At 47.8% G+C, this 23,362-nt stretch overlaps 2 protein-coding genes across 2 annotated transcripts in view; both read right to left on the reverse strand.

Moving 5' to 3' along the window:
- The window catches only part of LOC147098990 (galanin receptor 2b-like), a 59,400-nt gene that overhangs the window by 20,601 nt on the left and 15,437 nt on the right, over nt 1–23,362 (reverse strand). The gene's annotated exons all lie outside the window — the stretch shown is intronic.
- The window catches only part of mei1 (meiotic double-stranded break formation protein 1), a 247,894-nt gene continuing 244,435 nt past the window's right edge, over nt 19,904–23,362 (reverse strand). The window contains exon 32 of the mRNA XM_085969507.1: nt 19,904–20,813. Within this exon, the coding sequence (XP_085825633.1) occupies nt 20,747–20,813 (67 nt within the window). The 3' untranslated portion in view covers nt 19,904–20,746. The remainder of the gene's footprint in view (nt 20,814–23,362) is intronic.

The following is a 23,362-nucleotide window of genomic DNA, read 5'->3' on the forward strand; positions in this document are numbered from 1 at the left end:
TATTACATCAAAACACCCAAGTGACTACCCTTGTGACTATGTGTGTTAACTTTCTCTTACGCGTGCTTCTACATGGTGCTTCCCCTGTGGCTTCAGCAGATGTGGAGGCACCTTGCTCACTTTCATGCTGCTCCTGCTTCGACATCTTTGGCAGGAGTCCTCTGGGTTTGCGAGCCTGGGAGGTCTCGGCAACAGTCTGCTTCACCTGCAGCTGTGCAGGAGCTGAGGCGGCCATCTCAGTTGGGTGAGGAATCTGGTGGGGCTCTGACCAAGGGCTCCACAGTGGCATGGAAGTGTGAGAGCTTGGAGAGGAGCCCACATATCCTTGTTGCCTGCCACCAACATCCCTCGCATGGGTCAGCTGCACTTCAGTGCTAGCATGTGGCTGGACAGCACCTTGCTGCACATCAGGGGGGCCATGAGGACACGTCTCTGTATTGACAGTCCTCATAACAAGGATATCCAAGAACCTCTGGAGTCTCTCCTCAATAGATGCCCATACCTCCTCCATAGCAGACAATCTATTTTGAAGAGTGACCATGTTTTTGTTAGTCTGGCAAATTATTTCCTTCATAGCAGTTGCCACCCTCTCCAGGGCGGAACGTTCATGCACCATTGCCTCCACAAAGGCAGTGCTCATGTTAGAGATGGACTCCTCCATTCTCTGCACACTCACAGTTACCCTGGATGCAAAACCTGTCAGAGACTCCTGCACTTGTTGCTGAAGTTCCAGCACCGCTCTCTTTCTGGAGGGCCCCAGAGGCACAGGGTCCACATGCAGCTGAGCAGAGCTAGGAGCGCCCTGCGGCCTCCAACGAGGAGTCTCCACTGCTGTCACTGTCTCCACCATCTGCTGATGCTCACTTGTGAGCTGTGATACACCAGGTGACAACACTACCCTATCTCGCGAAGGACCCACCGAGGTGTGCGTCTCTGCGCTGGTGCTGGGTGTGCTCAATTCTGCTGACACTGCGCCCTCAGAGATTGCAGCTTCCTCTGAGGAGTCTTCCGGCTCTTCCTTCTGGGCAGTGGGGAGGTGGGCTCTCGATGGTCCTGTGGGGGTGTAAAGGCATGAGTTAGACATGTGATATTAACGTAGCAGGCACATCAACTTGTGCAGATGATCATAACTCAATCTGTATGAACATCAGATGCCATATCAGTCACTCATGCAATGTAAATGAGAGGGCTGCAAATCTATTCTGTCACCAGCTTGCTCTACTGCACCGTCTGACTGACCCCACTTTCAGATCCTCAGCACCTACTACGATGTCCAGTGCAGCCTCCTCAGCAGTGGTCAGCTGGGCAATGGAAGGTGGCCCTCCTCCCCCTCTCCCTCTTGTTGTGGGCTCGCTTTTCCTGCAATGAGGGACACAAGTGGAGTTTGAGTGAGAATGTTGGAGTGAGTGTAGAGAATCCATAGCATAGATGCTTAGAGGGATACAAAGATGGAGTGAGGTGCCAACACCAAAGGCCCTCCCTGTGCGTTGTTAGTTGTTGGCACTGCGTAACAGTGATAGCGAGTGTGAGGGGTGCATAGTAGAATAGTTAAGTGATTCTGTACATAGAGAGAGGGATGGTTAAGGGTGCAAGGGATGTAAGGGTAAAGTGGGATGTGCAGGAGTAGGTTGACAATGCAGAGTGCTGGTGATGAGAGGAGATGGGGAGCAGATTGAAGGTAAGTGTGATGTTAAAATCACTGTTGCTGAGTGTAGCAGGTCATTAAACCTTTTCCTGCACTGAACCCAGGTGCATGAGCACACAGACCTGGAGCTCACCTCCTCAGCAATTTGCAGCCAGGCTGCTTTGCTTTGCCGAGGAGGCTTCCTCCGTCCGGTTGAGGGGTACAGTACCTCCTGGCGCCCTCTCACTCCCTCCACAAGAGCATGGAGGGAGTCATCATCAAATCGGCGAGAGGCCTTGGCTCTTACAGCAGTCATTTTCACAAGTGGTACAATGAGAAGCAGCAGGAAAGGATGGATGAGAAACAAGGCTGCATGGGCCCTTTAAATAGAGCTGGCTGACATACGTCAGCAGAGGTGAGTAGCAGACCAGAACCCACTGATTGGGCCAGGTAGCGCGCACGGAGGCCTTAATCAGGCCACTTAAGGGAAAATCTTAATTCCTGGGTGGCTAAAAGCGGCAGCAGGACCGGAACCCACCGAACATCAAAGCTGCCTCCAACCCGACTCCACTGATAAAAACGCGGCCAAAGTATTTGTTTAATTTCTCTGCCATTTCCTTATTCCCCATTATAATTTCTCCTGTCTCAGCCTGTAAGGGACCCACATTTATTCTCGCTAATCTTTTCCTTTTTACATACCTATATAAGCTTTCCCAGTCTGTTTTTATGTCTCTCGCTAATTTACTCTCATATTCTATTTTCCCTTTCTTTATCAATTTTTTGGTCCTCCTTTGCTGAATTCTAAAATCCTCCCAATCCTCAGGCTTACTACTCTTTTTGGCAACATTATAAGCCTCTTCCTTTGATCTAACACTTCTCTTGTTAGCCACGGTTGGACCACTTTTCCTGTGGGGTTTTTGTGCCTTGAAGGAATGTATATTTGTTGTAAATTATGTATTAATTCTTTAAATGCTAGCCATTGCTTGTCTACCGTCATACCTTCTTTACATATGCCTGTTGCGACCTGACTGTAATTTTAACTCAGGCCTGAGCGGGGAATCCACCTGGAGTTAAGGTTCAAACCAGAAATTACTTGTGTGTGGAAACTCCCAGTTGTGAAATCATGTCCAGGGAGCATTAACAAACTGGATTTGTTTCAATTCCCTACTAAGAAGCCGTAACCATGTAATAGTGGAGATAATTTCACATGTATCAGTATTGCAGTCAGGTGCTGCTGCAGAGCATTCCCTAATAAATAAATTCTTACTAATGCTGATTGGCTGCTTCCACCGCCCTTCAGGCAGTGCATTCCAGCTCTGAACAACTGGCTGAGTAAAAACAATTCTCCTCATCTCATCTCTGGTTCTTTTACCAATGATATTGACTCTGTGTTCTCTGGTTACCGACCCTCCTGCCAGTGGAAACAGTTTCTCCTTATCTACTCCATCAAAACCCCTCATGATTTTGAACACCTCTATTATTTCTCCCCTTATCATTCTCTGCTCTAAAGAGAACAATCCCAGCTTCTCTAGTCTCTCCGCGAAAAACTGAAGTCCCTCATCGCTGGGTACCATTCTAGTAAATCTCCTCTGCACCTTTCTTTTTTTTCCATTTTTTTCTCTTTCTCACATGGCAGCTGTCTTTCATTCTGCCAGTGCCATGTACACCTCATCTAGAGCCATCTTTTGTTTCTTAACTTGTCTCATTACCATCTCCTTTTGCCTTGCACCATCATCCCTTTTGTCTCTTAATCCTTAATCTCTCCTGCCTTCCATCCTATCACAGACCTTCCCTTTTGTTCTTTCCTACCCTCCCCGCTCTCCCTGCCCCGACACTTGCTTAAAAACCTGTTCCATCTCCAACTTTTTCCAGTTCTGACAAAGGGTCATCGACCTGAAACGTTAGCTCTGTTTCTCTCTCTACAGAAACTGCCTGACCTGCTGAGTATTTCCAGCATTTTCTGTTTTTATTACTGTAGACAGTGTTGTCCACTTGGCTGCCACCTCCTAGCAGGTTCACTTACATCCTCCAAGGAAGATGCCCTGGAGTGTCAAACATAGGAACAGAAGGAGGCCATTCAGCCCCTCGAGTCTGTTCTGCCATTCAATGAGATCATGGCACATGGGATTGGGGGCAAGGTACTGACTTGGATAGAGAACTGGTTGGCAGACAGGAAGCAAACAGTTGGAATAAACAGGTCTTTTTCCGAGTGGCAGGCAGTGATTAGTGGGGTACCGCAGGGATCGGTCCTTGGGCCCCAGCTATTCACAATGTATATTAATGATCTAGACGAGGGAACTAGATGTAATATCTCCAAATTTGCAGATGACACAAAGCTGGGTGGGCGTGTGTGCTGTGAGGAGGATGCTGAGAAACTCCAGTATGATTTGGGCAGGTTGGGTGATTGGGCAGATGCATGGCAGATGCAGTATAATGTGGATAAATGCAAGGTTATCCACTTTGGTGGCAAAAACAGGAAGGCAGATTATTATCTGAACGGCAATAGATTGGGAGAAGGGGAAGTGTAACGAGACCTGGGTGTCCTTGTGCACCAATCGCTGAAGGTAAGCATGCAGGTGCAGCAGGTGGTTAAGAAGGCAAATGGTATGTTGGCCTTCGTAGCGAGAGGGTTTGAGTACAGGAACAAGGATGTCTTGCTGCAGTTGTACAGGACCTTGGTGAGACCACACCTTGAGTATTGTGTGCAGTTTTGGTCGCCTTATCTGAGGAAGGATGTTCTGGCCATGGAGGGAGTGCAGCGAAGATTCACCAGACTGATACCTGGGATGGCAGGAATGACGTATGAGGAGAGATTGGGTCGATTGGGCTTATACTCGCTGGAGTTTAGAAGAATGAGAGGGGATCTCATTGAAACTTATAAAATTTTAACAGGACTAGACAGACTAGATGCAGGAAGGATGTTCCCGATGGCGGGGGAGTCCAGAACCAGGGGTCACAGTCTAAAGATAAGGGGTAAGCCATTTAGGACAGAGATGAGGAGGAATTTCTTCACCCAGAGAGTGGTGAACCTGTGGAATTCTCTACCACAGAAGGCAGTTGAGGCCAATTCATTAAATATATTCAAGAAGGAGTTAGATATATTTCTTAAGGCTAAAGGGATCAAGGGATATGGGGAGAAAGCAGGGACAGGGTACTGAATTTGGATGATCAGCCATGATCGCATTGAATGGCGGAGCAGGCTCGAGGGGCCGAATGGCCTACTCCTGCTCTTATTTTCTATGTTTCTATGGCTGATCTGTATCTTAACTCCATCCACCTGCCTTGGCTCCATATCCCTTTATAATCAAGTCTAGCAAAAATCTATCGATTTCAGATTAAAAATTATGAATTGAGCTGGCATCTACTGCTTTTTGTGGGAAAGAGTTCCACACTTCTACCACCCTTTGCATGAAGATGTTTCCTAACTTCTCTCCTGATCGGCTTGGCTCTGATTTTAATGTTAGGCCCCCTTTTCCTAGACTCCCCCACCAGTGGAAAAAGTTTCTCTCCATCTACCCTGTCAATTCCTTTCAAACTGGACAACCCCCATCATCCCCACCTCATGCAGCAGAATACCCACTTCATCAGTTATCAAACAGGATCGGGTGGTACTGCTTTGGCATTTACGCGTCGACTTTGTGAATCTCAATTGTAACCTGGGGCAGGAGTTGGACGGGCGAGGCAGGGATGGGGGCCAAACTGTCCCGAGCTCGGTAGCCGAGGGCCTGGAGATTAAATGTCCTGGATCTCCAGGTCTTCTGCTGCAGAGCCTCCCATCAGTCTCTTGCCCAAAACTGGTGGTTATAAAAATATTGGAGATGGGAAAGGCTGTTTGACTGGGCAGGGCGGTTGGAGGTGGGAGATGATGTGATGGAACCTCCAGGACTACGCCCGACCAGAGTTGGCAACCCTGGACTGCTCTCATATGTGATCGAAAGTTGACATGCCTATCAGTGATTTGGTAGGTTATGTATAAAATACCACAGCTCAGTGGACATCCTTGTAACAGATACAATGCGGTGGGTTTTAACTCGGAGTGAGAATCCGATTGGAAAACCACTCTGGCGAATTGATTTCCCTCCCCTCCAGAGGCAGCAGAAGACCATGGCAAGTTTAACCGTTGGGCCTCATTTATATGCCACGTGTCCACTTCCTGCCTGTTCCTGCTGGGGGAGAGGGAGCAGAGCAGGGGTGGAAAATTGGGCAGCCCTTGGCCTCCCGCCAGCTTCCGGACGAGTGTCCAGGATGAGGTTGAGGGAGGGTCTTGCAGGAGGGGAAGAGGGCGAGTCTGGAGCAGTGGAGGTCACAACTTTCCCTTCTGGGGCTGAAGGGGCACATCTGCTTCACCTGATGTCGCAAAGAAAATGTTTTGACTTACCTGGAGGGCCTCTTCAGCCTGCCCACCAGCTGCCAACCTGATTCAGCCTGGCGGGGACACCACTGTGGCTCCTTGCTCAGGCCCTGGTTAAAATGCCATGGAGAGCGTATTGATGGGGTTAAAATCAACCCTTCTAATTCTGATTTGTGAGGAGGTTGAAGGGATGGCCATCACCTTGCCCCCCAAAAAAGGACACTAAATTTGTCAAGAAACCTAGAACAGCTTGATAGAATGTCAAACCAAATAGGTCTGATTGAAGTCCAGTGCCTCAATCTCACTAACTCAGTGAGCTGAAACCAAAGCCACCAAAACAGCAGTCTTCAACAGAGGTTCACATATAAGGTACATAAATCTGTGTAGATTTGAGAGCTCAATCTGGGATGAATGCTGTCCTATCAGGATTCAGTTCCAGGTTTGACCTTCATTAATCAAGGCACCAAGAGGTATTCTAACAAATCTGATGCAAAAAGGGTTAATGGAAGACTGCTGCCAGATGCACACAAATTTCAATTGCAGATCAAGAAAATGTTGCACATCTACAAGGTTATCACTAGGCTTACCAACTCTGGCTAGATGTATTCTTGGAGGGCTGATCACATGACTTTCGATCACGAGATATTTGATCATGTGATGGTGATAGCAACTGCCCCTCTCCCCGTAGTACAATAGGGTCACAATCAGCCCCGATTTTAGCTCCAGGTGGATTCCCCGCTCAGGCTTGAGTTAAATTTACAGGCAGATCTTCATGATGTCATCAGGCCGCAACATGCATATGTTCTTCGCAGCCTTCAACATGTCATCGATGATGACGAATACCTCGCTAAGGCCATCCCCACGCCTCCACTACTCGCCTTCAAACAGCCGCCTTACCTCAAATAGACCATCGTTCGCAGCAAATTACCCAGCTTTCAGGAGAACAGCGACCACGACACCACACAACCTTGCCGCGGCAACCTCTGCAAGACATGCCAGATCATCAACACAAATACCATCATCACACGTGAGGACACCACCCACCAGGTACATGGTACATTCTCATGTGACTCGGCCAACGTTGTCTACCTCATACGTTGCAGGAAAGGATGCCCCAGAGCATGGTACATTGGCAGACACTGTGACAACGGATGAACGGACACCACGCAACAATCGCCAGGCAGGAGTGTTCCCTCCCAGTCGGGGAACACTTCAGCAGTCAAGGACATTCAGCCTCCGATCTTCGGGTAAGCATTCTCCAAGGTGGCCTTCGAGACACACGACAACACAAAATCGTCGAGCAGAAACTGATAGCCAAGTTCCGCACCCATGAGAACGGTCTCAACCAGGACCTTGGGTTCATGTCACGCTACATGTAACCACACCTGACGTAGGGTCACCCAGACACGAGTCGTCGTTGGCTTGTTCTCTCTACACAGATGCGGCCAGACCTGCTGTGGTTTCCAGCAAAAAAATGTTTTTTTGTCTGTTTTTTGTTTTTCATACAGACCCCAGCATCTGCAACATTTGGCCCCTTGTGACCCCACCTCATTGTTCTTTGATGTAATGTTTTCCTGACTGACCTGTTTGGACACCATTCACACCTTTGATTGCTGTGATTATCTCTCTGCCGAGGTGTGATAAATGGCAGTTAGAAAGATTACCTGTAATCATCTGGCAGTATTCTCTGACTATATAAGCTGTGTCTTTATGCATCTCTCCACTTCACCTGATGAAGGAGCAGCACTCCGAAAGCTTGTGATTTCAAATAAAACTGTTGGACTATAACCTGGTGTTGTGTGACTTCTTACATTTGCATATGTAAAGAAGGACCCTGTTGGCCCCGGGCGCATGTCCTTGCTGCCCACTTAGGAAAGCAGGTTAAAAGTACAAATGTTGCGATCATGGTGGCTTCTGGATAGGTAAGAGCCAGGCCAAATTTATCTGCCCATCCGCCAGGTTTCTGCTGAGCGAGTAGGGTTAAAACCGCCCTGCAATGAGTGCATTGTAATTCCCACTCTGCTGCATTTACCATAGTGGCTGCTACCACCCCAACTCCCTGCCCCACTGCCGACTTTCTCCACACCCCCCCTGCCCCCGCCCCCGCCCAGACCCCGCACTGCTGTTGAGTCGAAGGGTGGAATTTTGCCAGCGCTCAGGGGGCGGGTTTGGAGGCGGGACATCTGGCAAAATTGCAGATTGACAGTGGGTCCCGAACCCACTGTCAACCCGCCTCCAAACAATCTTCCCTAACTGTTAACAGGCAGTTAAGAGGCTTTTAACAATTTTGACTGGTCTACTGCGGGCTTCCCAACATCCGGACACCACGCCAGGTAAGTGTGGCGTGCTGTGGGTCTACTGTAATGTTTCTTCATTGATGACAGCTGCAGAAGTGGTGTGAAGGATCCAATGGTACACTGGTGAGTTTCAGAGGTAAGAAAATGTTGGGAAAATCATTTTTAATGTATTTAGACTTTTCTGTAGGTGACAAGTTTTGAATTGTTTGTGTAGTCCCACCTCATTGGGAGAACCTCTCTCACCAGTGACAGATCGCTTCTGTAACCTCACCTGCAGCTGCCGTCTGTTCTAGCCTAAGGAGGGAGTCACTGGAGAGCCTGGGTGAAAGGGCTCACCTTTGTACAGTGATTGTCAGTGTTTGCAGCACTTTAATGCTGTCAAATGCTGAGAAATCAGCTGTCAAAAAAAATTGTGCATGGTCCCTTTAAGAAAACCGGCAGATGACGCGTCATCAAATTATGTCATCTGACACCGGCTTCCTCTTAATTGGCCAGCAAGCCCACAGGGCGGGCTTAGCAAGGCGTAAAATCAAGTCCATGGGCTGGTTGCAGCTGGGGACTGGAACCCGGAAACCAGCTGACCTGCTCCCAAGCAGCCTCGAAGCAGAAAATCGCGGCCGAAGATTTTAAAAGTCCAGCGGAGTTTCTGGAGGTGGAGCAGCAGGCCAAGTGTAGCAACATCCCCAGTGTGGTCCGCCTGTCATGGGCAGTCTGGAGCCTTTTGTTGTAGCTTTTAAACTGGATAAAACCTAGGGTCAATTTTCATTGCATAATCACTGGTTTCAGGTATAAGGATGGGGGCGGAAAGTGAATGTGCAGATGCATGCAAGCGTGTGAAGTACTTAGGCCAGAATTTTTGTTACCCGGGTGGGTTGGTCGGCCTGGCGGGTTGCAAACCCCGCTCTTGCTTTCATCCTGCTGCAGAAATCGACTTTGCGCTAATGGCGCCTATTAAGGCCACCCTGCGTGTTACCTGGCCCTATTAAATGGTGTGGTGACATCAAGGATGACGCGTTTTCAGCCGGGATATTTAAAGGAGCCATGGCCACATTGCATTTGAAGGTTCATCCCGAAGTGTGCAGTCACTGCACTGGAGCTTTTGATTGTTCCAAGCACTTGGAGACATGACTGCACAGAGGCAGAGGGCTGCACCCAGGTTCTCCGATGACTCCCTCCATATGCTTGTGGTGGAAGAGACCTCCCCAGGAGACAAAAAGAACCTGGTTCCAAATAGCAGAGGAGGTCAACAGCAGGGATGCATTCAGGAGGACCTGGGTGCAGGGCTGGAAATGTTTCAATTATCTCATTAAAACAGGAAAGGTGAGTACAAAACCACACTTAACTTCACCCTGCTCTGCCTCTCATCACATCCCCATCACTCTGCCTTCCCAACCCTACTCCTGCACATCCTTACTCACACCAACTTACCTTTCACGTCCACCCATCCCTTTCTATCTACATTATCACATTCCCATCTGACTAGCCACCCCTCACACGCACCCTCATCCTAATGCAATCATACCAACTAACAACACGCAAGGAGGCCACTTGGCATTGCCACCCCAATCTATCATGGTCTCCCTCTAAAGGTGTAACCCATCCATTCCTTACACTCATTCCATCACTCTCACTCAACCTTCTCTTCTTTCCCTCCTTGCAGGAAAAGAGAGCGCACAATAAGAGGGAGAGAACTGGAGGTGGGCCTCCATTATTTGCCACCCTCACAACAGCAGAGGAGGCTGCGTTAGAAGTATTGGGAGTGGCCAAGCAGCTGGAGGTGGGAGACGGAGAGAGGAGGACATCTCAGCAACCTGGTGACAGAATTACATCTCATACAGTTACATGGCACACATCAGTCACTCATATGGGGACTGATGTCACCAGCCACTGAATGATCATCATGTGCATAATGGTATCTGTACCCATTCTTCATATGACATATCTAACTCATCTCTTTACTCTCCCACAGGTCCATCAAGAACTCCTCCTTCCCCCACTGTCCAGGAGGAAGAGGAAGATGACTCCTCAGAGGAGCTTCCAGCCTCTGAGGGCGCAGCTTCAGCAGGCATAAGCGCACCCAGCACCAGCGCAGAGACGCACACCTCAGTGGGTCCCATATGAGATAGAGTAGTGTTGTCACCTGGTCTGTCACAAGTCACAAGAGCAGATGGTGGAGACAAGGGCAGCAGTAGAGACTCCTCGCCAGAGGGCACAGGATGCTCCCAGCTCTGCTCAGTGCATACAGACGCTGAGCCTCAGGGGCCAGCCAAAAAGAGGGCGATCCTGGAGGCACAGCAAGAAGTGCAGGAGGCTCTGACAGGTTTTGCGACCGCGATGTCTGAAAATGTTCAGATAACGGAGGAGTCCATCTCCAACGTGAGCACCACTGTGTCAGAGGCGATGGTGACTGTAAGCTCTTCCATGGATAGGATGGCCACCTGCATGGAGCAGCTAATGCGCCACTCACAGGAGCACATGGCCTCTATGGAGAATAGATAGCAGATGCTTATAAACCTCCTGTCTTGGAGGGATGTCAGCATAAACGTGGGTCCTCGAGGCCCCACTGATGTGCAGCAAGGTGCTCCCCAGCTTCTTGCTAGCAGGGATGTGCGGGTGGCCCATGAGAGGTATGACATTGAGAGGGGAGACGGAAGTGTGGGTTTCACTCAAAACGTTTACACTTCTCCCCTGTTGCCACCCTCTCAGTCAGAGCCCCAGATGTCTCCTCGGTCAGCAATGGCCGAGTCTGCCCCTGCACCATCGCAAGAGGAACAGACTTTGGTGGGGCCATCACAGGCTCCAAAAATAAAAAGGACGTCCACCAAGAGTGTCTAAGCAGTCGCAGCAGGGAAGTGAGCCTTTATTTCTGCTGAAGCCACAGGGGTAGCACCTTGTAGGAGCATGCGTTAGAGAAAGATGACACACAAGTAGATTCACAAGGGTAGCCACTTGGATGTTTTATTCAATGTTAATGTCAAGTTTCCATTAATGTACTGTCAACCATAAAAGATCTTTATTTTCACCACTTTCTGGACTTGGACACATTTTGGTAGTGGCTTAGTGAGTTGCAGTCAATGGTGAGACATAACGGTACCTCCAGCAATGGTGGTCATTGTGAAAGGAATGGCTTGGTCATTGTAAGGATCCTTTATGGTGTTGCTGTGGGGTGGTGCCAAACTGGCGCAGCATGTGGCAGCCATATGGGTGTACAGCATAAAGTTAAGTAAAACTGGCCATGACGAGGCCATCCCTGGTGGGATCTGAGCTGCAGTTTCTTCCAGTTCTTGCTCCTCCTCATCACCTTCCAGCTGCTGCTCCTCCTCCGAAGAGGCTGTGCGCTCAGAGCCTTACTCCTCATGCAGCACTAATCCTCACTGCTGTGCTATGTTTTGCAAGGCACAGCAGACTGCGACGATGATTCTGGAGACCCTGGCTGGTGAGTACTGTAGGGCTCCACCTGATCTGTCGAGGCATCTGAATTGCATTGTCTATTGTCTGCTCTATGACACATCTGGTGGAACTGTGGCTTTCATTATATCTCTCCTGGGCCTCAGTACTTGGCCTCCTCAAGGGTGTCATGAGCCACGTCTTCAGTGGCTCCCTTGTCTCCAAGCAGCCAGCTGGAAAGCCTGTTTGGAGGAGCAAAGAGCTGAGGGAGGGTGGACTGGCGAAGGACGAAAGAGTCATGGCAGCTGGCAGGAAATTTGGCACACACATGCATGATAATCTTCCTATGGTTGCAGACCAGCTGCACATTGAGGGAGTGGAAGCCCTTGCGGTTGACAAAGACTCCTGGGTTATGATGGGGTGCCCTTTTGGCCACGTGTGCAGTTGATGACGCCCTGCACCCATGGGAAGCCAGCCAGAGTGACAAATCCAAGTGCCCACTCAGTAACACTGGCTTCATCAGTGACAAAGTTGATATAATTGGCTGACTTATCAAAGAGGGCATCAGTGACCTGTGTGATGCATCTGTGGGCGGGCGACTGCGAGATGCCGCAAATGTCTGCTGCAGATCCCTGGAAGGAGCCTGAGGCAAAGAAGTTGAGGGTGCTGGTGACTTTGACAGCCACTGGTAAGGCATGTCCACCCACTGTAGACTGCAGGTCTTGCTCGAGCAATGTGAAAAAGTCTGCGATGACGTTTAGCCTGAGCCTCCTTTGGCACTACTGCTCAGTCATGTTGAGGAAGCTCATCCTCTGCTTGTATACCCTGTGTTGAGGCGTACCACCTCCGGAGCGGTGCAGCCCTGCGCTGATGCCCGCTGTCCTGTGCAGCATCAGGTGGTTGAGGAGAAGGTTGGTGGTGTTATTGTTGGTGCTACTGGTGTGCCTGGTGCTGCTGATGTTGGGGCTCACCATGGTTCAATTCTGAGGGCCCAGGTGAGACAGTATAAATGGCACCCATGCTGATGGAATAGATGGCAGGTCAAGTAGAAATGAGAGAAGCAATCTGTCAATGGTGTGATAGGTTGTACCAATGAGGTGAGGCTGGCTGGCAACTTTGCTGCAAACACTGTGTGCTGGGAATGCAATCAGCAACAGCTTCTGCCTGAGGAAAGTGACAAGCTGTGAGGTGGGAGCTTTTATAGTACATTTCGTGCTGTCATTTAATCAGCTGGGGCAATGGCCACTCAACTCCTACCTCAGGCTGACAGACGTGGTTCCCAAGCTGTGTGAATCCCGTGGACAGCCAGGGAAATTTGAAAGGTAGGCTGAAAAAGGCTCTGAAAACTACCTGTTGATGATTTGAATTAGGTTGCCCACCTCTGCCGGTCAGGTCGCTGCTGCACTGGCAAACACGCCTGAGGGAAAGGCGGGTGGGGTGGGATGACGGCGGGTTCCCAACCCGCTCGAACTTATTTCAAAGTTTCCACCCGACCCACCTCCAATCATGCCCGCATGGACCACAGAAAACTCTGGCCTTTCCTCCCAGGTTGCTAGCAGCTGTCTCCAGGAGATAAGTCCTGCGCTCCAAGAGACTACCGGACAATCCGGGAGAGTTGGCAATGCTAGGAGAGAGGACAGTTGAACACCATTGAACAATATCATCCATTTTGTGCTGTAGGCATTATTTGATAAATGACTTGTGCAAAGCTTTGATCTAGTAACCATCTAATTTCAACAGTCCGGATCTTGATGTAGGATCTGGTCCAAGAGTTGAGAGAAGAGGTCTCTCCAATAGTGTAATGAGATGAAGCAGGTATTGTTCAATGCTAGGTTATCTGAAAACTTAGTACTGTACTAGAATCAGTTCAGGAGGTGGTGGCTTTATCCAGACTCCCTGCAGAAACAGTGCCACTGAGATCACTCACCATGCAGAAACTAACTCTAACTCCAGTGACTATGGAAGTGGTGCCCTGTGAGAAGAGCATTAATGGATCAGGAGATGGTGAACAGTCGGTATGACAAAACTGGTTGTGGTTGCCATTATCAATACATGAACTTGTATGTAGCATTTTACTGAAATTCATGAACCATCACAAAGAGGGTAATTCAGTCAATGGGATACTTAATCTAGTGTGGGGCAGGAAGACGTTTCCCAGGCTATTTGAAACAAGCCAAGTACAAATGCCATGCCCTGCTTTAGCTCCAGATGAGTCTTCCCATCCTTGATGATGAAGTTGAATTCTTGTAATATGGCGAGTACCTGCTAAATAATTGTCCCAGAATTCACTCAACAAGAGGCTGTCATGGAATCCTCTAGTTGGTCCACATATTTTCCAGACTTCAAGACTATTGGGTGGGGTGTAATACAGGTTGCCGATTCACTGTTGTCCATTTGCGCTTCTGCCCAAGACCAATTTCACCCCCTTCCTGTTAATATATGCCACAATATCCCGTTGGTGGTCTTACGGGCAAATGGGCATTTTTCACAGCCCTTTGGGCCTTAGGTAGCCCTGCAACCCTGAAAAATCCCAATATCCTCTTCCGTTGAGTAGCTGGGACCAAGGGAAAGGAAATGAACTGGAACACTCTAGAAAACCGTGCATCAGTGGATTGCTGACTGTGAAATGTTGCCGAGATCCCTTGCATTTGACTGGAAGGATCCTGATGTGTAGGAAGTCAGCATGTTAGATATTTTGGCCCAAGTCAGTTATGCCTCATCTGCACCATAGACATGAGTTGCACCTGCTGATAGTGTGAAGAGCTGTTTGCACCTTAATTGTATAGGTCAGCTCAGTTCTATATTCATTGGAGAGGACATTGGTGTCAATCCTGTGTAAAACAGTAATAATTTGCTCGAGGTGGTTGGCGGTTTAGCTTTTATAAAGCTCTTTCTGGCTGAAGATTGCAGCAGGCGGTAAATAACAAAGGGCATGGCTCACTCAGTTCACTGTCAAGTAGCTTGACTGGATGACTCACAAGTGTTTTTGTGCTACTTTTTAAGGATGTGTACCACAGGAGTTGCTGCCTGAGTAGGGACAAGGACATGACACAGTCATAAAAGAGCCCACAGCTTTAAAGAGTTGGACCTGCAAACCCTCCTTGCTCAAATAGAGCACAGGAGAGACAGACTGCTAGACATCCCTGGGAGGAATCCTTCAAAAAATATCTATTGTGGCATGTAGAGGGAGGTGACACTGAGTGCCAACTCTCTCACCCCAGGACTGCAGATCAGTGCTGCAAAAATTGAAGATCTGACCAGGGCACTCTTCCTTGAGCAGTAGCACGCTCATCATTTTCAAAAATTAAGAGCTGTATAACTAACCCTTCACTCTGATTAAGTATGGGTACCTAGCTTACTCAACAGCAAATTCTTGTAAACCCAATTTTAATTCTTGTAAACCCAACTTTAAAACTCCATCCTCCACATTAACTGGGTGGTATCTCATCTCTTACTTCAGCTTTCCCATGCCACTTGGCACACACACCTCAATTGTGAGCATTCATCTAATTCACTCAATCTTGTTGCAGGAGAAATGGTGCACAATTGAGACAGAGCACTTTAGGAGGTATCTCCAATCTGAAAAACCTCCTGCCCTATGAGGAGCAGGCCATGGAGCTGTGTGCAGGCACTGTACTCTTGCCATGGGAAATGGTGAGATTAGGGGCATAGTGGCTGACCACCTATGCAGCCAGCAGAGCACCCTGTAAAGAATCACTCAGCCGCAAGTTTCTACCACCATCCGTCTCCCATTCTTAGCTTGTGTCCTCCTTTCCTGCAGATCCACCACGACAATAAGGGGCACAGGAGACAGATGATGATGACAAGGAGGAAGAACAGACACAACTTCCTTGTGAAGGAAGTTTAATTGATAGCTGTAGGAACTTGCAAAGCAACGTGGGTGGGTGCCATCTATTACACTCAAGGCCTTGAGAAACCAAACACCAATATTAACTAATATCCCCAGCAGTAAGTATGTGACCTAGTGCTGAAGAAACAGGTGACACTGAGGGCAAGTTCAAGGGGGTTGGGGTTGAGGAGCACCAAGCAGGTCTTCGCAGGAACTCATCAATGGGCTAGAGTCCTGTCATCTCCTTAATCATCCTTGTCTACTTCATTAGCCTAGTTTACAAGCTAAACATTGGTGAGCATTAACCACTTGGAATTAATGGGACAGAGAAAGGGGTGGGAGCTTGTAACTCTGGTTCTTTATAGGGAATGTCACAGCAACTGTGTTGGTGTCACTAATGCCCCCAACCTTGCCATCTCCCACAGTAAGAAAACAGTAGGGGAGAAATTTGTGTTAGCCAGTAAAGTTGCTGGTGTCACCGGCGACTGGAGTTAATGGCCACAATTCTAATGGGGCAAAATTTGTCTGGGGGGCTGGAGATTGTTGGCACAGCGCTTATATTCCATGCAACATCGTCCTGGTGGCATTGCTGGAGACATCCAGCCTGAAGTTCCTGTGCAGGTGTGACGTTCGAGCTTTGCACAGCCTCTGGAAGCGAGGCTGTGGAGCTTGCAAGGAATTGTGGGCAATGAAAAGGCCTGTGAATTAAAGGGACCATGCACTCTGAAGTAATACAAATTAAAATCCAGTGAAACAATGCTGTTATCAACCCTTTCTGCCTTTTTAAAAAAAAAGTAAAAAGTCCCAAATGTGAATTTTCAGCTCTTAAAGCTGAATTTCATTCCTAACCTCAAAAATGGGAAAACTGCCTCAGCACTAACACAAATGGCTCAGCAAGCCAGGTAAGGGGCATTCAGGGTCTTGCATGCAACACTCCAGCTTTGTGGAGGGGGTCAACACTGCAAGACAGGCCCTCTATCCACAGGGGTCAGGAGGCCCTCCAGAAAGGGAGTACATTACCAAGGCCTTCACAGCCAGCAGTGTCACCCCACCACCTGGCTCCAGTGCCCAAAGAAGCTTCATGACCTCAGACCACTGGTCAAGGTCAGTGAATACATCTTCAAAAGCCATCTCCTACCAACTGCACCGTTAGCCTCGCACATTGCTCAATGCATGACTCCCAATCACTCACCTACCAATAATCTGCACCAATCACGAGGTACATCTCCCATTCCTAGCCTCACCTCAACCCCCTTGGAGGAAACGGTGCAGGCCATTCTTGGCTGGGGCATGGCTAAGCCCTTGGCCAGCAGCGGGGCTGAAAGGATAAAGATGCTAGTATTCGCATGTTATCCTCCTTATGGCATGCACCTCATGCTTTCCCGCCCTCCCATCACAGCTCCACCCTTGTCTTCCTCATTTCACACACCCAAGAAATGCAGCCTGCCCAGCCAGTGACTAAAATGAGAGGAGAGTGAAGAATAAGAAGATTGATTTGACACTCCCAGCCACCAGCTCTCGGTCAACCAGTAAGGCCACTGAAAGTCAGCAGCCTTCCACCAGCTATGCTGCAGCCACTGGGGTAGCACTGTGTGACATAGGCAGAGGCGCACACAAGACAGTCTCTAAGAGAATGCCAAGGGTGTTGAGTTGATTTCTTGATGCCACATTGGATGGATAGATGTATATTGGAAAGTTTGCTTTGCGGTGGCTTTTATTTCAGCATCGTGGCCAAAAGGATGTTGTGATGATCAGTAACAGATGAAAGGTAAGGTGTGGGACTAATACTGAAAGGGGAATTGAGGCTGTGGTCACTGGGATCGCAGATGGGATGATTTCATCCCAGATACCCTGGCCCCAAAGGGACTGTCTGGGATGCATCCTTCCATCTGCTTCCTCCTCTTCTGTCTCTTGCTCTTCCCTCTGTGAGCAGATGCTGTAATTGTGAAATGCCAGCATAAAATGCTGGAAATACTCAGCTGATCAGGCAGCATCTCGCCCGGAGACATGAACTGTTTTTCTCTCCGTGGATGTTGCCTGACCTGCTGAGCATTTGCAGCATTTTCTGTCTTCTCAAAGGACTTAATTTACCATCCAAGCCCTTGCAAGCATCCAGCAGCACTCCCTACACACTTAAAAAAAACTTTCAACATCTATTGCAGCAAGCCACTACTTCAATAAAATCAAGAAAACCCAGTCCAAAAGCTAAAATCCAAACTTTTCTGACAGATGTATGTGTCCCTTTAAGAGGTGCTGACATCGCCACAGTCAGCCTGCATGCACACCAGATTAGGACCCAGCGCTAAGGTCGAAGTTCGCATTTGTGATGTTAAGTCTGCATTGCACGCTCATTGATGTCACATCGCCGTCATTTTGTTCAGGATGGTGTTGCCAGTTACCGGCAGCGCAAAGGTAGGGACCAAAACGGCAGCTGATGTGGGACCCACCCCAAGCTGGTGAAAGAGCAGCGTCTGGTGTTTTAGTGCCATTTAATGGCTCTACAGAGTGGTGCTAAGGCCACGAATTTCTAGCCCACTTCCATGAACTTGTAGGTTGTGAGGTACTTCAGGCTGGGGAGGCCCCATCCAGTGCCCTCCCTGTCATAAGCATTGTGTACCATTTTCTCCCGCAACAAGATTGAGTAAATTAGGCAAAGGCTAGCAGTTGACGACCAAATGGAATGGGACAATTTAAATAAGAGATATGATGATATCACCATGTTAAAGTGGAGAAAGGGGTTTTAGGGCTGTTCATGCAAGTTATAACTATTAGGAGTGATGTGGAACCATACAGTAAGGTACTGAGTTACTGCCTCCCCCTTAACCGAAGTGCATTGTGAAGAGTTAGTTGTACAGCTGTTTAGACAGTAAAGAATGTGCTTGTACCCAACAACAATAGCCAATGTGTTACCTTGCCTGCCCTGGTAAGTTCACTGGACTTTTTGTGACACTGATCTATAGTCCTGGGTTGAGTTGGCACAAGTTATCTTTTTAGCTGGTTTCCTGCCAGAGACACCCAGCTCTGTGTCTCTCCTGTGTTCTTGTTCATCCAATAGGGTTTGCAGGTCAGAGCCAGTGGCACCATCTTCTCTGCTCTGTGCCATGCCCTCCTGCCTTATTTGCCTCCCTCTGAGTTAGACATTCTTGTAAAACGACCCCAAAACAGCCATAATGGTCGACAGTCAACTCAATGGGCCAAGCATTTTGCTCCTTAACTGCTGCTGCAATCTTCAGCCAGAACTGGCATTTTAAAGACTGCACTTATTCCCATTTTACACAGGATTAATACCAATGACTGCTCCAATGGATATGGAAATGAGCTGGTTCAGGCCATTGGCAGCACAGCTCAGGTCGTGAAATTTTAGGGCCAATATATGGAAGTAGATGTTATTGGTGTTTGGCACGATTAAAAGCAGTCCACTTTGTGGAGAATCTACGCACAGACCCACATCCTATTGCTCCACGCCAGTGTAATGCAGCATTCCTCAGAGACACCGTTAAGCAAGGCATTAGTTGTAATTGTGGACCTTGATAAAAGGTTAGTGGGTAAAACGGTGGCATAGTGGTTAGCACTGTTGCCTCACAGCGCCAGGGACCCGGGTTCGAATCCGGCCTCGGGTGACTGTCTGTGTGGAGTTTGCACATTCTCCCCGTGTTTGCGTGGGTTTCCTTCGGGTGCTCCGGTTTCCTCCCACAGTCCAAAGATGTGCGGGTTAGGTTGATTGGCTATGATAAAAAAAAATTGACCCTTAGAGTTAGGGGGATTAAATACGTGGGGTTACGGGGATAGGGTGGGATATGTGTTGGTGTAGGGGTTACGGGGATCGGGTGGGATAAGTGTCGGTGCAGGCTCGATGGGCCGAAATGGCCTCTATCTGCACTGTGGGGTTTCTGTGATTCTGTGAAAACTGCTCTAGCAAGTAAATTCCAATTAAGGATTCATGATAAAGAGTTACCAATCCTGCCAGTAAGAAGAAACTAAATTAACATGAATTTGAAACCAAGTGTTCCATGCAATTAAAAAGAAATCCTGCCAAACAGTTAAATCACCCAGCTGGGAATTTCTTCAGAAGCCTATTTAAAAAAAAAAATTTAGAACAGCCTTTACAAAATCTCAGACTGCATATATGCAAAAAAATGAAAGTTCTTATAAAGCAGTAACAGAAATACAGCTTAAAGCCATACCATTTTTCATTTTTAACACATACATCTCCAAGATAGTCATAAATAATATCAAACAGACAGGAAAGCTTTAAATGTGCCCACAAGCAATGAAACCTTGCACTATCAGAGCAAATCTATCTGCTTTGTAATGACACAATAGCTGAAGCACCCTGGGCTAATCGTGTTCCATGTTAAGTTAGCTCCCCACACTGTAAGGAAAACAAGCTCTACTGAACCATCAGCTTTTACTGTCACTTACTATTTAAACAAAGGTATTTGAACAAAGAAAAAAGAATCTTAATTCCTTTTAACTATTTTATTTTTGAAATGATCCAAATGATCAAAACATGCATTTCTAGTTTTTTTCTAGTAATTATCTTCTCTCCTTGTTCCTCAGTTGTTATGTCACACGTTGTTCAGGATTCCTGAGGGAAGTTGTAGCATTCCCACCACTGAGATCAGCACAGACCAGGGATCAAACCCAAGATCGCTCTCATCTGGGTGTCTCTGTACCACACCATACTGTGCATTTACTCAATGAACTAGCAAAGGAGCCCTGCAAGACTGGCTTTATAAAGCACACAAAGTGACAAAAGAAAACATTATTACTGAGCATGAGAAGGCGTCTGAAAGCCCTAAAATCATCCATGCATTAAGTGAAGAAGCACCTAGCCTTCAACTCAGTACCTTGCCCAGTGAGACATTCTTCGTAGCAATCAGAAACAGGCACAATAAAAAACAATAACTACAAGTAACAGAATTTTCCCTTCTTATTAACATGCTATTTGTCTAATTTTATTCAAGTAGCATTTACTTGCTCCAATTCTGAGCCAAATGTTTTTAGAGGGAGGCGCTGATGTATAAACACCTCGGCCTAGAAATTGTCTCGGACGGTGGCGCAAAACGGGTGGTATTGGACCGGCCACCCATTATACGCAGCACATGATATTCAGTTCATCAGGTGCTGCGTATAACGGGCAGCCGTTTTGCGCCACCACTCGAGACGAATTTCTACCCCCTTGTTTTGAAACTGGTCTAAATTGCTTAAGAGCGAAAATGAAATGAAGTCCAGATTTAGTTTCCCCATTTCTTGTTACAGCTGGAGACATCAGACAGACAGACTGCTAGTCTGCCAAGAAATCTATGATGCTTGGTTAAAGAAAATGCTCAACTGACGGATGAAACAAACGTCAGTCCAAACCAGTGATACAGAGCTTGTTGACAAGGTTGTCCTTTTTCACCCATTTCATCCCCTCCTCTTAATGATACTGATTCATACCGTGCTGTGGTTCCTTAGGCATCAGCTCTCTTTAGCATCTCACCTAAGAGGCCATTCTTTCATGTGAGCCTAAAGAGTGATGGCAAAGTATTTGGCCAGCTGACCCCAATCTTGTCCCAAGTGTCAGCATGGCTCAGTTGGTAGCACACTTGCTTCCAAGTCAAGCTCCATATCAGAACTCGAGCACATAATCTATGCGGACAGTTCAGTGCAGTATTGATTGAGTACTGTATTTTTGGAAATGCCTTCTTTTGAATGAGAGATTAACAAAAGGTGCTGTTTGCCTAGTCCAGTGAACGCAAAAGCTTCAGAGTTACCTGGACACTTTGATCCAGGAGGCAGTCAAACCCCTTAGGTTAAATACTTCAAAGGTGCGACTAGGAGTGAGGTAGGTATAGGGATCCAGAAGGTAGCATTGGAGGAGCCTCAGCCCTTGCACTTGTCCAACAGGTACGAGGTTCTTGCAGCCTGTGTGGACGAGAGCAGGGACTGCAGGGAGGATGAGCAAACTGACCACAGCACCGTGGTACAGGGGCCATTCAAGTTGGGGGAGTAAAAAGGAATGTAGTAGTGGTAGAGGACATTATAGTTAAGAGGGATAGATACTGTTCTCTGCAGCCGAGAGCGTGAGTCCCGAAGGTTGTGTTGCCTGCCAGGGTTAAGGACATCTCCTCCGGGCTGGAGAGGAACTTGGAATGGGAAGGGGGGGATCCAGTTATCGTGGTCCACATAGGGAAGACTAAGAAAGAGGTTCTGCTGAGGGAGTATGAGCAGCTAGGGGCTAAATTAAAAAGCAGAACCACAAAGGTAATAATCTCTGCATTACTACCTGAGCCACGAGCAAATTGCCATAGGTTCAATAAGATCAGAGAGTTGAATGCGTGGCTTAAAGATTGGTGTGGGAGAAATGGGTTTCGATTCATGGGGCACTGGCCCAGTACTGGGGAAAGAGGGAGCTGTTCCGTTGGGACGGGCTTCACTTAAACCATGCTAGGACCAGTGTCCTGGCGAATCGAATAATTAGGGCTATAGATAGGGCTTTAAACTAAATAGTGGGGGGGGGGGGGGAGGGGTCAGGTGAGGTGAAATTTAGAAAGTTAAAAAGGACAAGGCAATAATGCAGGGTAGCGATAGGGGTAATGATAACCAGAGTGTGACAGGAAGGGACAGAGCGTGCAAACATAAGAGTGTACCAACAAATAGGGCCAGAGTAGGGAAAAATGTTAAAAAGACAAAATTGAAGGCTCTTTATCTGAATGCACGTAGTATTAGTTACAATGTAGATGAATTGACGGCACGAATAGAAATAAATGGGTATGATTTTGATAGCCATTACAGAGACATGGTTGCAAGGTTACCAAGGCTGGGAACTGAATATTCAGGAGTATTTGACATTTCGGAAGGATAGGCAGAATGGAAAAGGAGGTGGGGTAGCTCTGTTAATAAAGGATGAGATCAGTACAGTGGTGAGAAATGATCTTGGCTCAGAAGATCAAGATGTAGAATCAGTTTGGCTAGAGATAAGAAATACAAAGGGAAAGAAGTCACTGGTGGCAGTAGTCTATAGGCCCCCTAACAGTAGCTACACTGTAGGACAAAGTATAAATCAAGAAATAATGGGGGCTTGTAAGAAAGGTACTGCAATAATCATAGAAACATAGAAGATAGGAGCAGGAGTAGGCCATTCGGCCCCTCGAGCCTGCTCTGCCATTCAATGAGATCATGGCTGATCATCCAAATTCAGTACCCTGTCCCTGCCTTCTCCCCATATCCCTTGATCCCTTTAGCCTTAAGAAATATATCCAACTCTTTCTTGAATATATTTAATGAACTGGCCTCCACCGCCCTCTGTGGCAGAGAATTCCACAGGTTCACCACTCTCTGGGTGAAGAAATTCCTCATTTCAGTCCTAAATGGCTTACCCCTTATCCTTAGACTATGACCCCTGGTTCTGGACTCCCCCGCCATCAGAAACATCCTTCCTGCAGCTAGTCTGTCTAGTCCTGTTAGAATTTTATAGGTTTCGATGAGATCCCCTCTCAATCTTCTAAACTCCAGTGAGTATAAGCCCAATCAACACAATCTCTCCTCATACGTCATTCCTGCCATCCCAGGTATCAGCCTGGTGAATCTTCGCTGCACTCCTTCCATGGCAAGAACGTCCTTCCTCAGGTAAGGCGACCAAAACTGCACACAATACTCAAGGTGTGGTCTCACCAAGGCCCTGTACAACTGTAGCAAGACATCCTTGTTCCTGTACTCGAACCCTCTTGCTATGAAGGCCAACATACCATTTGCCTTCTTAACTGCCTGCTGCACCTGCATGCTTACCTTCAGCGACTGGTGCACAAGAACACCCAGGTCTCTCTGCACTTCCCCTTCTCCCAATCTATTGCCATTCAAATAATAAT

The sequence above is a fragment of the Somniosus microcephalus genome, chromosome 28, assembly GCF_052327205.1.
Source record: "Somniosus microcephalus isolate GS21.2 chromosome 28, FLI_Smic_1.0, whole genome shotgun sequence".
NCBI lineage: Eukaryota > Metazoa > Chordata > Chondrichthyes > Squaliformes > Somniosidae > Somniosus > Somniosus microcephalus.